The 16,304-nt window shown below is 39.0% G+C and overlaps 1 protein-coding gene across 16 annotated transcripts in view; it reads right to left on the bottom strand.

The window, feature by feature from the left end:
* Positions 1-2,060: 2,060 nt before the first annotated feature.
* Positions 2,061-16,304, bottom strand: part of TRIP12 (thyroid hormone receptor interactor 12) — a 136,664-nt gene continuing 122,420 nt past the window's right edge. For all 16 annotated transcript variants that reach the window (XM_054722826.1, XM_028150798.2, XM_028150802.2 and 13 more), the window contains 9 exons: positions 15,436-15,534; positions 12,281-12,395; positions 11,849-12,003; positions 10,763-10,927; positions 6,986-7,150; positions 5,705-5,818; positions 3,766-3,860; positions 3,289-3,392; positions 2,061-2,602 (listed from right to left, as the gene is read on the bottom strand). In XM_054722826.1, the coding sequence (XP_054578801.1) occupies positions 2,406-2,602; positions 3,289-3,392; positions 3,766-3,860; positions 5,705-5,818; positions 6,986-7,150; positions 10,763-10,927; positions 11,849-12,003; positions 12,281-12,395; positions 15,436-15,534 (1,209 nt within the window). In that variant the 3' untranslated portion in view covers positions 2,061-2,405. The remainder of the gene's footprint in view (positions 2,603-3,288; positions 3,393-3,765; positions 3,861-5,704; positions 5,819-6,985; positions 7,151-10,762; positions 10,928-11,848; positions 12,004-12,280; positions 12,396-15,435; positions 15,535-16,304) is intronic.

Here is a 16,304-nt window from a genome sequence, read left to right as displayed (position 1 = left end):
TTAAAGGACAACAGAATATTAGGTCACTATCCAACTGTTTACGTGTATAAAGGATATCTAAAAATTAGTGCTTGTTGATAGGATTACTAAGCAAATAAATTTAAGGCATAACTGGAGTAATAGCAAATGAAACAATACATTTTCCCTACGATGCAATATTAAGGTCTCTGCCAAGGGAGATTGCTTTACAATGGGGAAGTCTTCCTGCTCCTAATTAACCAAGGGCTGCTGAGGAAAGTGTAGGGTAAAGACTGAGTGTTTAAACAGATAATTACCAACTCTTATTAAACACTCAAGCTCCAGAATTGGATTCAAAAACCATCATAGGTACTCATTAGACGGTGAATCAATGAGGGCAAATCTGTCAGGGCCACAACATGAATAAAATGTCAAATACAGATATTTTAATAGGAGACATTACTTTGTTTATACACAGGTCTAAATTTTAACAGAACCCTGATTAAAAAAAAGAACAAAATGCTATGTTCACATAAAAATCTTTGTGCTTAGTTTGTAAAAAGTATCAGAACAGTCGAAAACAAATCGGTTCTTTCGTTAACCTAGCTCTGCTTGATTAAACGGCTTAGTTCCTCTGCTGTATCAGAACTGCAGAAATGCCACCCCTTCCTCCATGTCAAGGTACAGCTGCTCTCACCTGTCAGAGCCTCTGCAGGGACCAGGGAGATAGGCCCCTGAGCAGCTCTTACAGCTCCTCACACTTCACAGAGGTCACTGCTCGAGTTTAGTGTGAAGGATGCGCCACGTGGGGATGAGCACCCACTGGGGGATGCGCCACATAAGGCCATTTAAGTGGAAAACGACAGTCATCAAAATAAAACAAGCCACTCAGTTTCTTTTCAGTGGTAAGATGGGGAACAAAGGGGTTTCTATATCAATTAAATAAAACTTTGGAACAGTCAGTAAAACAAAAGAAAATTGATTTCTCAAAGTTCAATTAGAAAAAAAAAAGACCTCATCTCTCATTTAAAAAAAATTCGAATTATGGAAATTCTCTCAAATTTATGCAACAGGCTTAATTTTAAACCTTAGGAAGAAGGAGTCTCCTCCCATTTTCTCTCCACATTTTACGTTCTTCAAGCTGCTATTATAAAATCTTTGAAAAGCAAAATCAGCCATGACGCGGAATCATGGAGATGTAACAATTTACTTCATAGAAATACATCTACACAAGTTATGCATACAGCACAGAACTATAAACAAAAAGGTGAAGCAAACATTATTTATTTTCAGGTAGAAACATTAGCCTGATGGATTATTGCAGATTTGAGAAATCAGCACATAGAACTACTGGACAGAGCATTGCTTACAGGTGCTTTTATCTGTGTGGAGACAAAGGCTGAACTGTTTGTCCCAAGTTATCGCTGGGAGGAGGGGGTGAGGAAAGTGGAAGAAAGACAGACTATGAACAAAAACTTAAAACAAAAACATGGAAGAAAAAAATTATTTTACTCCAACAGGGAAATAAAATTTGTTTTCTTTGAAACTTTACACCAATTCAAAATGCTCTGGCCATAGACTAATACATACTGGATGGCCCAAGCTGTACACTTTGTAACCTACACAAGAGAAATGAATGAATGAGCTTTCCTTGCCTCTGCTCCAGGGGCTGTGGCTGCTGGAATCACCATGTAAACATTCCTAGTGTGTCACTGGTAGAAAGCCAGCAAGTAATACCCTACAACTATATTAAAACTAAGCTCTAAGAAAAGTCCATCCAGTTACAAAGGCTGAATTATACTGACAGTATAGGTCAAGTTTTGACTTTTAAATTTTATCTTAAGGGAACATGAAACAACAAAAGCCCATGGCTAATGAAAAATGTAACAATTGAGTGTCATATACAAAAAAACTGTGTGAACTGCACAGACAATGCATGAATGGGGAGAGAAAATTAGACGGAAGTGAAAACCACACAGAGCTAACCTACTAAACTATCTGTCAAATAAGCGTGAGCTTTAATGTCTGTACTTATGTACAAGAGTTATCTTTGGAGGAAACAATACTGCAGACTTAGCTAGATGGATACACACAGCCCAGAATTAAACTGCACAGCGACATTTATTGTTTCAGCCTGGAAAAACATCCCCTTTTTCAAATTTCACACAGCAAAGCAAGTTAAAAACTTCACTCATCAAATAAATGATAATTTAAACAAGAACTTGCTAAAGAAACCTCATCACAACAATGGTTTAGGGCCTGATCACTTTAAGTCCATGGGGCCATTAATGAATATCAACCAAGTGTCTCTTTTATCATCTGCAAGCCGTTTTTCCTACAACAAGAAGGAGTAACATGTTTCCTTGACTCAGGTGATACATTTAGAAAAGAAATCATGATTTGTTTTCTTTTGCTGTAACAGGCAGACACTGCATTTCTCGGTGTAATCAGGAAAGATGGAATGACTGCTGCCCTTCTCTTGCTGCTATTAACAGTTTTTCCCGCATTATCTCAAGGCTTGAATAGTCCGGCAACTTAAGATAGTTCACACAAGTCATTACGGAGGGCAAGAAGTCATCTGGATTTTCTGTCGATTCGAATGTCTTCCGAACAATTGTCAAGGGTGGGTTCAAACTCCGGAAGCCTAATTTAGAGGGAAGGAAGAGAGACCAGGGACTCATTAAGTGTACAGGATGCCAACAGCCAGCTCAGAGAACACTTTCTTAGCCATGAGAGGAGTCAGGCTGGAATGACAGCCATACCTTGTTTATGCTACGACTATCAGAAAACATTACCACACACACGACTATCAGAAAACATTACCACACACTATTTCTTCCTTGGCAATTAAATGTACACATTCAATATACATTTAGTGCATGGAACCTGACATCTGCTTTATTTACTATAAAAAGTCATAGTATAACACAAAGGCAAATAGTTCCTTATATCTTCTAACTTTTAAAACAGAGTACCAACTCATACCTATGAGTATATTAGGACTCATCTTTGAACATTCACACTTTAGAATACCTTCTCACCTGATAATGTACAAATGTCAAAAGCAGCATTATAGTGTATAGTAATCCTACTTCAATGTGTTTAAGATAAATCTCTATGCGTTTTCCTGCCAGTTATATCTGTTAATGAATTACCCAACAAACCAAAATTGAGAAAAATTACCATACTGGAATAACTACGAGGCACTGTAAATCAAATAAATAAAGAATATCCTGCTTTTTCACACACACACACACACACACACACACACACACACACACACACACAGTTATAGCTAGACTCAATGTCAGGCATCAACAGTGTACCCACCTCCAACAGGCAATCTCGGGCTACCTGTCACAAACTGGAGAAATAACCTCTGTTGCTCATTATCAAAACTACTGAGAATCTCAAACAAAAACTTCACAGCCCGACTGTAACAGAAATAAATAATATTATTTCATCATATTAAAATACAGATTTGTATCCCAACACATTGCCAACTCTCACAATTAGCTAGAGACTGTCAAATTTAAGTATGACTACATATGAATTCACATTACAATGAACCCTGAAATCAAATTTGCTTCTATTGTTATAGCTAGAATTCAAGTGGAATGTTACCGTTATAACTAAGATTTGTGTGGGATTGTTCAGATATCCCTGTTTCACTATAAATATCAGAAAACCTCCTTTAATATGTAGACAAATTATATAATACCCCCTTTTATTGTTTACAATATATACATACACAGACTACCAAATTCTAAGCTATAAATTGAACCCCTGGCAGACCCCAGCGCTCACCTGTCATGAGTGTAACCGTGATCTGGCCTGCAGCATTCCATCAGTATTTTTGTATCCCAAGTGTCTGCTTTACTGCCACACAGGAGTTGATCCAGCTGTGCATTTAAATAAGGGTAATGAATTACTCAAGATAATAGCTGTATAAAGGATTGAAGTGCATACCATATATTGTTTCGTAGTATGCCAAAAAGGTCTGAATGTAGTAAGGAAGAGTATCATTTTCATACCAAAGACTTCTGTTAGGACCTCTTTAGATACTGTGCTCTTCTAATGCATTTACACATTCAATTTCCCCTTCTGTTGCACAATAAGAGGAATTCTGCCCATTTGTCGGACTTAGTTCTAGAGAAGCCTTTAATTTCAAACAAAACATCTGAAACAAACCCTTGATTTAAGTTTTCCTAACACTTATTGGTTCTTTAGAAGCTTTAACTTGATAACATACTTCTAACCAAGGAGATTTTTACAAATCTTTTCGTTTGGAATCACAAGGGTACTCAATAAGGGAAGCCAAGAGATAGACTACTGAGCTGGAGAGCAGTGGGAGAAGTTAAAATGAGACAGAGCAAATTGGTAGTTTTTATATTTTGTAAAGAGAGGCACACCTATGCCATACAGTTGTTTAGGTCTATATGGGGACCCACCTATCCATTACAGAATGATTGTTAGAAAGCAAAATATGCCTTTGTGTCCTTGGAAAAATCTAACATCAGTTTCAAATCAGAGCATCTTTTCTCTTGTTTAACTGCCCCTTTGCAGAATGACTATATACTTTTGAGAAAATCCAATTTAGAACATATGAAATTTAGTATCGACGACGTGTCACTCACTGTCAGGTACTTTGGGTATCCTGTTCAGTGTGACAGAGGTTATCTCAATTTTATAGACAAGGCAGTCAGATCAGGTACAACTACTTGGATTGGTCACAGCTAGGCAGTGAGGACCAGGATTCAATTAGAGCAACACTTGCTGTTTTCAATTCCAGGTGACATTTAGAGCCTTAACCCTTTGCACTCGCTTGCTTTTTTCTCGATTCCTTTATTCTAATGCTAACCGTGTCGAGTCACACTCGACATCCGAGTGCAAAAGGTTAAAGTGCTAGGGAAGCCACATACTTCAATAGTTACCAAACCCAAATGTACATAAAAATAATAAATGAGATTAAAATGCTGTTATTAAAAGATTTCCAGATTCAGCCAGCAATGAATGTGTATTCTAAAGCTAGTATTGAAAAAAAAATAAAATAAAAAGGTTTTCAAAGTGGGGAAACCTAACACCTTCTAGACTGGTTCTATGACATTTCATGTAGTTTCTTGAGATTCATGTTGCATTTTAAGATGGCTAGAAAAACTATGCATAAAGTCATATTTTCCATTCTCAAAAGTATTCTCTGAATTTGGCAATTAATAAATTTATAACACTTCCTTAAAATTTCAAGGACTAACTTGAATCTTGAAACCAAGTCTCATCTAATCCAGGAAGTTTAGTCAATAAAAAACAACTACAAATAAAGACAGTGTGCCCTCCTCAGTGTCAGTTTCATTACTCTGGACCCATGGCTCTCCCTGCTAACCGCAGTAGTACAGACACCTAAGTCCCATGCCCCACCAACCATCCAGGTCTCAGTTGACAACAATACTATGCTTACTCAATCACACATGGACACCACCACTCCCTTATATTTAATATTTATATTACATTGAATACTTATATAGTTCATATGTGTTATTTATACAGTATAAACTGTTATATTTGATATTTAATGTTTTTCCTTGCTCAGGAAATGGCCTTATCTTTCTCAAAGATCCACTCCTTGCTCCCAACCTTCTTTTTGTTTCCAACAGTGGAGTCTTTGACTAAATAGCACAGAAATACCCCACTAAGATAATTAAGGCACAGAACTAGAAATGAACATTTCTTTTAGATATAAGCTACTCACTTCTTCTGGGTAGAAGTACTGAAGATGACTGAGTGGGAAGACTGATTCAAATCCATCTCTGAATGAATCAAACTGCCTGGAAACGCCTTCATTTAGTGCCCAGAATATAACCAGCTACAAAAGAGAAAAATATTTTACAAACTGACAAAATTTCAAATTTTTTCCCATGACAAAGTACAGTGAAACATTACTCAAAATAAATTAAAAAAAGGACAAGTAACAATTACTGCTGTTTTAAATGTGAAATTTTTAGTTTTATATCCTGTTAAGTTCTTAGAACCCAACCCTTTGCTAAGTATGTGCACTTAGCAAAAGGCACACTCTAGAAAAGCAGTCACATAAAATTGAAGGGTAACAAAAAGCATCTGTAATTGGCCCAAACATTATCTAGTCATCAATCACTTTGACTAACCTATTTGGAAATAGATAAAAATAAAAACATTACTATAAATTATTTTCAGAGAACCTTAATCTGGATGTTAATGCTTCATTTAATAGTAAACTGAAAGAAAAGCAGCAGGTTAATAGTATCTAAGGTTCTCTACTATCATTTGTTCCTCTCTCTCTCAAACTGATGAAGAAACCAGAGCTAAAATTTTCAGAGGTTCTATCTAAAATCCTACAGTTAAGTTAGTGGAAGAGTTGGGTCTAGGTGGAGGGTAATATTTCATCTTGAACACAATGCTCTTTCCATTCAATGTCTGGAAAAAACCAAAAGAAACTTTTCAAAAAGTAGCAATAAAGACCTACATGCGTTGTAATTTAAAATGTAATTTGTATTCAATATAAAATTATTTTTCCTTAATTCAGCGTATATAGGTAAGGACCATGAATTGGTAATTTGAAAAGCCTCATCAAACCCACAAATGTGTGAGCGAGTGAGAGTGTGTGTGTGTGTGAAAGAGGCAATTCTTATCTGGCTTGATAGCAATTTAGTCACAAGGGATGACTCCTTTTCGGTGATTTCTTCTCAAACTGTGACAAAATGTGATCTTCTCAGATAGTATTTAAGCTTAAGAATAGCAAATTCAAGATTGTATAAGGCATTGTGAAATATCCAATATGTCCTCTCATAGAACAAACAAAGCTAAGGCTGAAAAAGTCAACTTCATGCAGTGATCCCACAGGTCAAAGGTCTCAAACCAGTCCGTGCAGGCAGCTGGCTGGTACCTCATGCTTTAGTGGACTGGTCCCTTCCCTCACCTTCAGAGCAGTAGCCATAGGCAAAGCTCTGCATCACCACAGATGGTCTTCACCCCAAAGGACGCTGCTATTACATACCCTTAGATACTCTTCTAGATTATAGATAGTGACTGGTATATCCTTTCCTCCTTTCTTCAGTTCGATGTTGGGAAACCCTGGCAGAGTGAAATCCAATCCCAGATCTTCAACTGAACAGCCATTCATAGTCAAGGTTTCTAATGCATATCGTAGACTCTCTTTGGTCTAAACAAAAGGGGAGGGGTTGTCAAGTACAGTCATTCACTCAATTATGTTTATAAAATACATGCTAACACATTTTATGGGTTCTTTTAGCTCTTAGACTATTTTTTCTTGTCATGATCTATACATGACCAAGTCACCGAGATCACAAAGAAAATAATCTTAAACACTTCAGATTCCAACTGTTTTTATATGAGAAACAAGATCTCGAGTGTTCCTTCATAATGAGATGTTTGCTATCAATTTAACCATATTCAAATCAGATTTCTCAAAAAGGCCAAGATACTATGCATAATGGTCTACTTAAGAGTGTGGAAACTTTTCATAAATTCTTGGCAAATCTTAATGAATTCAATATATGTATATAGCCAATACTGAGTAATACAATATAGTTAGGAAAATATAAACTCAAGTAAGTACAAACAATGTACTATCTAGTAATAAAAATATTTTTTCTCTGCAAAGTCCAAGTCTAGAGAATATCCTGTAGATTCTTAATCAGGACTAGAATAACAAATACATATTCATATAATAGCACTACAGTGAAAAAAGATTCCAACAAAAAAATCAAGTCACACTCTATAAACAAATATTAAAAGCAGATTGTATTATTCACTTTTTAAAAAAGTGCTTAAGATTAAGATTATATGGTTATGTTTTATAAAAATATAAATTTTTTTTTTTTTAATTAAGCATGAAAGACTAAAAGGCAAAACCACAAATTCTATCTGAAAATGAAGGTATCCATTACAGGAGAAAGAAGGCAAATGGGTTTCTGGATTGGAGATGCCTCCAAGTGCAGAAAATCAGTCATTTTAAACAGACTGATTATTAAATCATTTTTTAAGTCACTTGACACTGTGAGCTCCAAATCAAGCAGCCTGGGCTTGAATTCCAGCTCTCACATTCTGGGTATGTGAACTTGGGCAGCACGTTACTCAACCTATCTGCCTTGGGTTTCTCATGTGTAAAACTGGGATAACAGAAATACCTAAGTCTCAGAGGGTTGTTGTGGATTAAATAAATTAACGTTTGTAAGGCACCTGGAACATGCCATAATTTTACTTTATTTCCTTGCTCCTATCCCTGGGCCATTACTTACCTAAAAGATAATCGATCCTAAATAAGACTATAATAGTTTAAAACTTACAAAGTTGGTAAGCGTAAACCTAAGTGGTTCTAAAAATCTGAAAACAGATATTGTATGGAAAACATAGACTTGGCAAAGATCTGGCTATTTCCCTTAATAAGCTTATTCTCCAAAATCACCAACTACCAATTAATATGGGAGCTAAGATGAATTTCCTTACAAATCATGCTCCCTGACACAAAGGCATTCTAAAACCCCCACCTGCCTACTATAAGTTCCTCTCCATTTTATTAAGAGACTAGAAGCCTGGTGCACGAAATTCGTGCACGGCAGGGGGTTGTCCCTCAGCCCAGCCTGTATCCTCTCCAATCTGGGACTCCTGGAGGGCAGTCGGACATCCCTCTCACAATCCAGGACTGCTGTCTCCCAACTGCTTGCCTGCCTGCCTTCCTGATTGCCCCTAACCGCTTCTGCCTGCCAGCCTGATCACCCCCTAACCACTCCGCTGCCAGCCTGGTTGATGCTTAACTGCTCCCCTGCCAACCTATTTGCCCCCAACTTCCCTCCTCTGCCAGCCTGATCACAGAGGAAAGCTTAGCTTCCTCTGTTACCTGGGAAACCTTGCTCTCTGTGGCTGTAGCCATCTTGGATTGGGGTTAATTTGCATACTCACCCTGATTGGCTGGTGGGCGTGGCTCATGTAGCAGAGTGATGATTAATTTGCATATTACCATTTTATTAGAGAGGACTAGAGGCCCGGTGCACGAAATTCGTGCACGGAGGGGGGGTTGTCCCTCAGCCCAGCCTATACCCTCTCCAATATGGGATCCCTCTCACAATCCAGGACTGCTGGCTCCCAACTGCTTGCCTGCCTGCCTTCCTGATTGCCCCTAACCGTTTCTGCCTGCCAGCCTGATCACCCCTAACCACTCTGCTGCCAGCCTGTTTGCCCCCAACTTCCCTCCTCTGCCAGCCTGGTTACCCCTAACTGCCCTCTCCTGCAGGGCTGATCACCTCCAACTGCCCTCCCTTGCAGGCCTGGTCCTTCTCAACTGCCCTCCCTTGCAGGCCGGGTGCCTCCCAACTGCCCTCTCCTGCTGGCCATCTTGTGTCCACATGGGGGCAGGATCTTTGACCACATGGGGGCAGCTATACTGTGTGTTGCTGTGATGATCAATCTGCATATTACTCTTTTATTAGATAGGATAGAGGCCTGGTACAGGGGTGGGGGCCAGCTGGTTTGCCCTGAAGTGTGTCCCTGATCAGGGTGGGGTTCCCTTGGGGCATGGGGCGGCCTGAGTGAGGGGCCTGTGGTGGTTTGCAGGCTGGCCACGCCCCCTGGCAATGCAAGCAGAAGCCCTGGTATCTGGAATTTATTTTCCTTCTACAATTGAAACTTTGTAGCCTGGAGCAGAGCCAAGCCTGGGGCTCCCTCCGAGGCCTGCAGCCATTTGTGTTGGGGTTAAAATTGAAACTTTGTTGCCTTAAGCGGGTGGGCCCGGCCAGGGTGTGTGGAAAGCTTTGCTTCCCCTGTTGCCGGTGGCAACCCTGGCCTGCTCTCTCAAGCTCCATTCTGCCGCCATTTGTTTGAATTTGTTTACCTTCTATAATTGAAACTTTGTAGCTTGAGTGGAGGCTTAGGCCTGGCCAGGGCAGGCAGAAAGCTTGGCTTCCTCTGTTACCTAAGAAACCTTGCTCTCTGTGGCTGTAGCCATCTTGGTTTGGGTTAATTTGCATACTCGCTCTGATTGGATGGTGGGCGTGGCAGAGGTATGGTCAATTTGCATATTTGTCTATTATTAGATAGGATATGACAGTTTTCACTCTACAGAATCTCTTCTCTATTCTTAATGGGAGTTGATTTACCTGCCCAATATAAGTTATCCGAGTCTCTGCCATTTTAAAAAAAAAATACAACTTTGCCTTCTTCTAATGTCAGATACAGAACCACTACTAATCTCAGACTGAGTGAAATGACATTTTAGTAAAAAATATAAATGATATAAAACTCAAGATTACCCATGAATTCTAACAGAAACTTTAACATGTGTTAGCAAAAAATAGTGCACAGCCACTATGATCTTTAAAGATATCATCCTGAAATCTCTTTAGAAACAAATGGACTGTTCCTAAATTTAGCCACATTTCAGGAAAAAACACAAAAAACAACAAAAATCAATCTGTCCTAAGAACAGTTTTATTGATTCAAATGCTTACTAAAAGAATTCAGTCTGACATAATATCTGCCCAGATACACAACACCCATATAAAATTTAACAAATAAGAGCCTTTTATTTCAGTTAAGAGTGTATTGTATTTGCAAATTAAGCCTTTTACTCATCAACTGCTATTATTAAAGGCCATTTTACTCACTATAAAATCACATTTCAGTTGCGATAAAAAAAATTAAAGTCTTCTAAAATAACATTAATAACTGTGTCAAATACAAACTACTTAACGAAGACCTCATCTTTCTACAATAAGAAACTGATCCATTTGGAGGTTTCCTCATCTTGTAAGCCTACCTGGGATTTATCTTGTTCAAGTCTTTTCTTCTGTCTGACAACGTCTTCTAGGTGATACACTGATCTGGCTACCACTGGGTCAATGTCAAACAAATCGTGTGACGTCAGTGAAGTTTCTTGCCGTAGCATCCACTTATAAAAGGGTAAGCCAAGGGGAAGGTCCACCTGAAAGGGAATATGCAAAATATTTTAACAGTCACAGCTTTTAGAATTGTCTCAATTCTATAACTGACACGTCAAAAGGTCATTTAAATAGGTCAAATAATCCTCAGGGGAAAACCGTATTAAGGACTATTTCGCTCATTATATGAAACAGTCCCCATTTAAATTCAATCTGGGGCCCTGATATTATGAAATTTTAAAAATACTTAAGTACTCCATTTAAACAATGACCCTAATAAGATAATTTTTCAATGATGGACATATAGTCTCCATAAGGGCTCAACATCAAGCGATGTTTAGAGGAAAGAGTTAAAAGAACCAACTGATTATTAAAAGAAAATAAAATGGAACTTCTATAATAACTGGTGAACAGACCATTCTTCAGTTACAGTGAAATTGTAAGCTTGTGAATTTGACATCAGATGAAAATGTCTTCTCCATACAGAGAAAAGTATCTTATAAAATGTGAGAAGAGGAAATGGAGGAAAGTCTAGAAATATTCAAAACTCTGTGAATACTGATTTTCTTGGATTATCGTCATTCTAGCTCTCTAATGGCAAATTATTGTAAGTTTAATTACATACTTATGCTTTCCTACTGAACTAAAACTATGATATCAAATACTTGAGAAATATATCATTAAAACCATGCCTGATTCTAAGCCTCTGCTCCTAACAGAACATGGACCACAGACTGGCATTTATTTGGGCATCACCTAGGAGCTGGTATGAGAATGTAGAATCTTGGGCCTCAACCTTGAACTACTGAATCAGAATTGGCTTTTGTAACAAAATCCCCAAGTAATTCATATGCACATTAAAGTTTGTATAGCACTGTTTTCAAATACAGCATTAAGCACATGGGATTAGGCACTTTCATATAACACAGGCACACAGAAATTTATAGAAAAGCAAATAAACTTACCAATCTGAAATCCATGATAGCCTTGGCCATTAATTTTCCTAAGAAGCGAAACTTCATCTTAACCTTTGCAATATGAGCTGGCTTTGCTGTCCTACCAAAGGGAAGTGCAAACAGGCCCTGGAGGTTTTGAATATACTTGGTCCCTTCTTGGCTTCCTGTAAATGAGCAAGTGACCAAACTTTACATGCTCTCTCCCAAAACAGGACAAAACAAAAACTGGTAATCAGAACATTTAAGAAAGTCAATATTCACAAAATAAGATTAATTAAGTCCTCTAGAGCTGGAAGGGCCTCCCTTAATGGGTAAATAAGAAAAAGGCAAATTAAGTCAGAGAGCATGGTCCTCTGTTACAAGTTAAATATATTTAATGAATTGTAAGGACCCTTTACCTGATCTGAATAACACAAATTGACAGACTCAGATTAATATTACCTTTTGGATTACTAAGAGTAACTTCTTCACCTCTCCAAAGACCCAAGTCAGCTCTCTGTAGTTCCTGAGATACAAGTGCATAAAACTCCAGTGTAGGCCCAAGACCTGTACCAACCTACAGAAGAATAAAAGTAGAACAATTTCAAATTTTAGAATTTGCACTGCCCCTTTTTTTAACCTGTAAACCTCTTGGCAATGTGGATACTAACAGGCAATATCTATCAGGATGCAGTAGAGATTATTTCTCCAGCTGTCCTGACTTTATTTCTTTAGTCTTGATCATCTAGAATAAGAGCTAGCAACCCTTTCTAATTTCCTACTCCTATATATGGCCGCAACTTAGCCTCAGAGAGTACATTAGTGCTTGTTAAGCCTATGGTGCACTGGGATGTTCTGAGAGCTGTTTAACATGCACATGTGGGGGGTGGGCATGTCCTGAAGACTCTGATTTAATGGGTGGTCATTTCAAGCCTGGGCATTGGTATCTTGAAACAAGCTCCTAAGAACCTATATGGTCTGAGCTTACCCTCACGGACTAAGGCATGGTCTGCATATGGCTGTCTCCCATTCTCTCTTTGGTGAATGGTAACTCTGAAACCAGCTCAAATGTCACCTCCTCAGGAAAAGCCTCCTTATCTGCCCAGTTACTTTGCTCCTTTCCTTAGGACTTACATTTCAGCTACTAAGTACTTATCATATTACACTGTCAGCATTTCATTATATGCCTGTATATCCCACCCAAGGGTAACTTTAACCAGTTAACTGCCACGATGTTTTGATTAAAAAAGGTCCGCTGCTTGCGTCTATAGATGCTTATGGTGTACAAATGGTTAATTCACCTCTGTATCCGCTACAGTGCCCGAGCACACACTAGCCTTGAACAGAGGTTTGTTAAATAAACACAAATAAGGGGAGGTCTGATTCCATACCAGCACACACTGGGCTAACTTACCCTCAGGGAGTACACCAGTGCTTTTCAAGCCCATGGTGCACTGAGATCTCCTGAGAGCTGTTTAACATGCACATGGGGGTAGGCGCATGCTGAAGACACTGATTTAGTAGGTGGGTCTTGTTTTGATCCTGGACACTGGTATCTTAAGAGATAATTGTACAGCCAGCTGTGAATGAAAACGCCTCCTTCATGAGATACGTGAGCCTGAGGCAATGGTCAGCCTAGATGTTCCTTCATGTTCTATCAAGGTCCTACCAGCTCAGACAATAAGCTAGATATGCAACTAAGAACAAGTTAATACCAAAGTCTATAGGCTAAATCTAACCACTGTCCTGTCAAGAAGGCTGTATTTCATGTGTACAGTATTTGCAACTAATGGGCACTATTTTACCACAAGAGGCCCAGTGCACAAAATTCGTACATGGGTAGGGTCCCTAGGCCTGGCTGGCAATCAGGGCTGACCTGTGGGGTGACTGGCGTGGCGATCAGGGGCCCCTGCAGGCACCCGCTTTGCCTGGCCTTGCACTGCCCGCCCCACCTCCCTCTGCCACCGCCGGTCAGGGCCTGCTCCTGCATTGAGCGTCTGCCCCCCTGGTGGTCAGTGTGCGTTATAGTGACTGGTAGTTCTGCCACTTGGTCGATTTGCATATTAGGCTTTTATTATATAGAATTATCACAGTTACTTTTAAAAAGTATCCATACTAGCTTAAAAGATTAGGTACAGTCCACCAAAGGTTTAACTCAACTTTCCAAACAGTGATCTGTTGGAACCTGGTGACGTGTTCCTAATCCATCCCATCCCTTTGTTAGTTTTCCATAGCAGTGAAGGGCATCAGTATTCAGCCCACACTCCAACCCAAACCTGGGAGCCATCTGTGGCTCTTCTCAGTCTTACTCTCCACATTGCAACCAATCATTAAACACTAAGCCTGCCCCACCTTCACAACATATTCTAAACTATTATCACCAGTATCTCTTGTCTGGTCTCTGCACCAGCATTCTTGGCATCTCACAGCCTATCCTCACAGTGCTAAGAGAGAGCCTTAGAAAACATAGTTTTGTATCATTCTTCCACACCCTCTGAGGCTTCCCGTCTCACTCAAAGCAAAAGCTCAGGTTAAAAAAACTGCCCACATGTCCTATGATCCCTTCTCCCACCCTGCAGCCACAGTCATTTGCCACCAAAGGAACGTTGCCTCAGGGCTTTTGCATGTCTGTTCTTTTGCTAGAGAAATTCTTCTGCTCAAATGTCACCTTAGAACACCCTGTCCCCTCCCCATCATGCTCCATCTTCCTATTTTCCTTTCTTTTTCTTCATCTCATAGCCGTTAATATGTGTGTGTGTGTGTGTGTGTGTGTGTGTGTGTGTGTGTATGGACGCCCCCAAACTAAAAGAAAAGCCCCATGACGGTAGGGACTTTGTACATTTTGTTCTCCACTGGGCCTTGGAGGAAAGGAAAGAGGGGAAAGAGGGAGAGAAATGAATAAAACTGCAGTAATACCTGATACCCACAAGATGGTGCTTTAAAGTCAGTTCTTTCTCCCTTTAGCATACTACTCCTATGCTAAGTAGAAATCACAGATCAAAACAGTTTATTTCCTTCATCCAAATACTGTTATTTCCATAGGCAAAACAGACCACTTAAAACATTAAATGACATGAAACATTCAAATGTACATCAACTGGTGATGAAACATACTATGAATGGTCTACTACTATTACTCAGCAATAAAAGGAAACAATAGCATGGCTGACTCTCAAAAGCCTTATACTAAGTGAGAAAAGAGTAACAAAAATGGTTACACGCTGTATAATTTCATATATTATGATACTGTAAAAAAGGACAAAACTACAGGGGCAGAAAACAGATCAAAGGCTGCCAGGGACAGGGGATGGAGAGCAGGCAAAGACTGTAAAGCAGTCTAAGAGAATGTTTTGTGGTGGTGGTTGGATTTTTTTTTCTTTATCATGATGTGGTAGTGATTACAGACTGTTTACTTGTCAACTCTTACAACTGTACATCCTAAAAGTGTACATTTATTATTCACAAGTAATATCTTAGTAAATCAGTTTTTTAAAAAAATTTCCAGATGTCAGATAATTCCCAATTGTCTTTTAGAATTTCACAGGACCAAGAAACTCTAATGACACCTTATCAAGGACACAAATCATGCTCAAAACTGTCTCAACTCAAAAGCTCACCTCATTTTCATACTGAATTTCTAACATGGCCCGTGAGCTGCCAAGATCCTGCATCACAGACTCGGCTTGTTTCAGCAGCTCTTCTCTGTTCACAGTACGCTACAAAATAAAGTACAAAAGTGAAAAAAATAAGCACACATTACACTTTAATAAATAGGTGCTGTTTCTTGAAGTGCAAAAAAATTAACTCCAATTGCTAAAAAAATTTTTTTTTTGCAAAGCATCCCTCAGAAAAGGTTAAGAAGTAGCTGCATTACTATGAACATCGACAGCATTCCTGGCATACATACATGAAGTTAGATGTAAGTGTAATTTTTATCTTGAGGCCATGGCAAGTTCAGGAAATTCAAGTTGGAAAAGGATCTCTGAAACACTGCCAAACATCAAAGCAATTCAGGGCTGCAGTAACTTAACATATCCCTGGGTGCACTTATAGGCAGATGATGAATGAATAGGAATGGAAGTGATAGGTGAGCTGGAAACCCTACTACTGGTTCTGACCTGAAGAGATCTAACAAACTCTACTGCAAACATTTACTAATGAGATTCATGAGGACCAGGAAGGTCTTGGCAGATCTCCAAAATCTACCAGCACAATCCTAATGACACATATCAAGATATGAGTAGCGAGTGTTAAAAGGCAGTGTATTAGCATAAGTGTAGGACTGGGTCTCAGATGCAAATGGCTTAGAGCTGTGTGTTTTAGGGCTATGAGTATGGAGCTGGATTAGAAGCACAGGAAGATAAAGTCAGCAACACAGGGGGCTAACTGGTCTATGGACATGAAATGTATCAAGGATTTTGTTTCAGTCTCTTCTAATTGGAGTAATGTGCTAAGGGAATAAAGTAGAGCTGATTAATTCTACCTA

Source organism: Eptesicus fuscus, chromosome 11 (assembly GCF_027574615.1).
Source record: "Eptesicus fuscus isolate TK198812 chromosome 11, DD_ASM_mEF_20220401, whole genome shotgun sequence".
NCBI classification, from domain to species: domain Eukaryota; kingdom Metazoa; phylum Chordata; class Mammalia; order Chiroptera; family Vespertilionidae; genus Eptesicus; species Eptesicus fuscus.
Note: the sequence above shows the minus strand (reverse complement) of the source record. Positions and strands in the feature narration are given on the sequence as shown.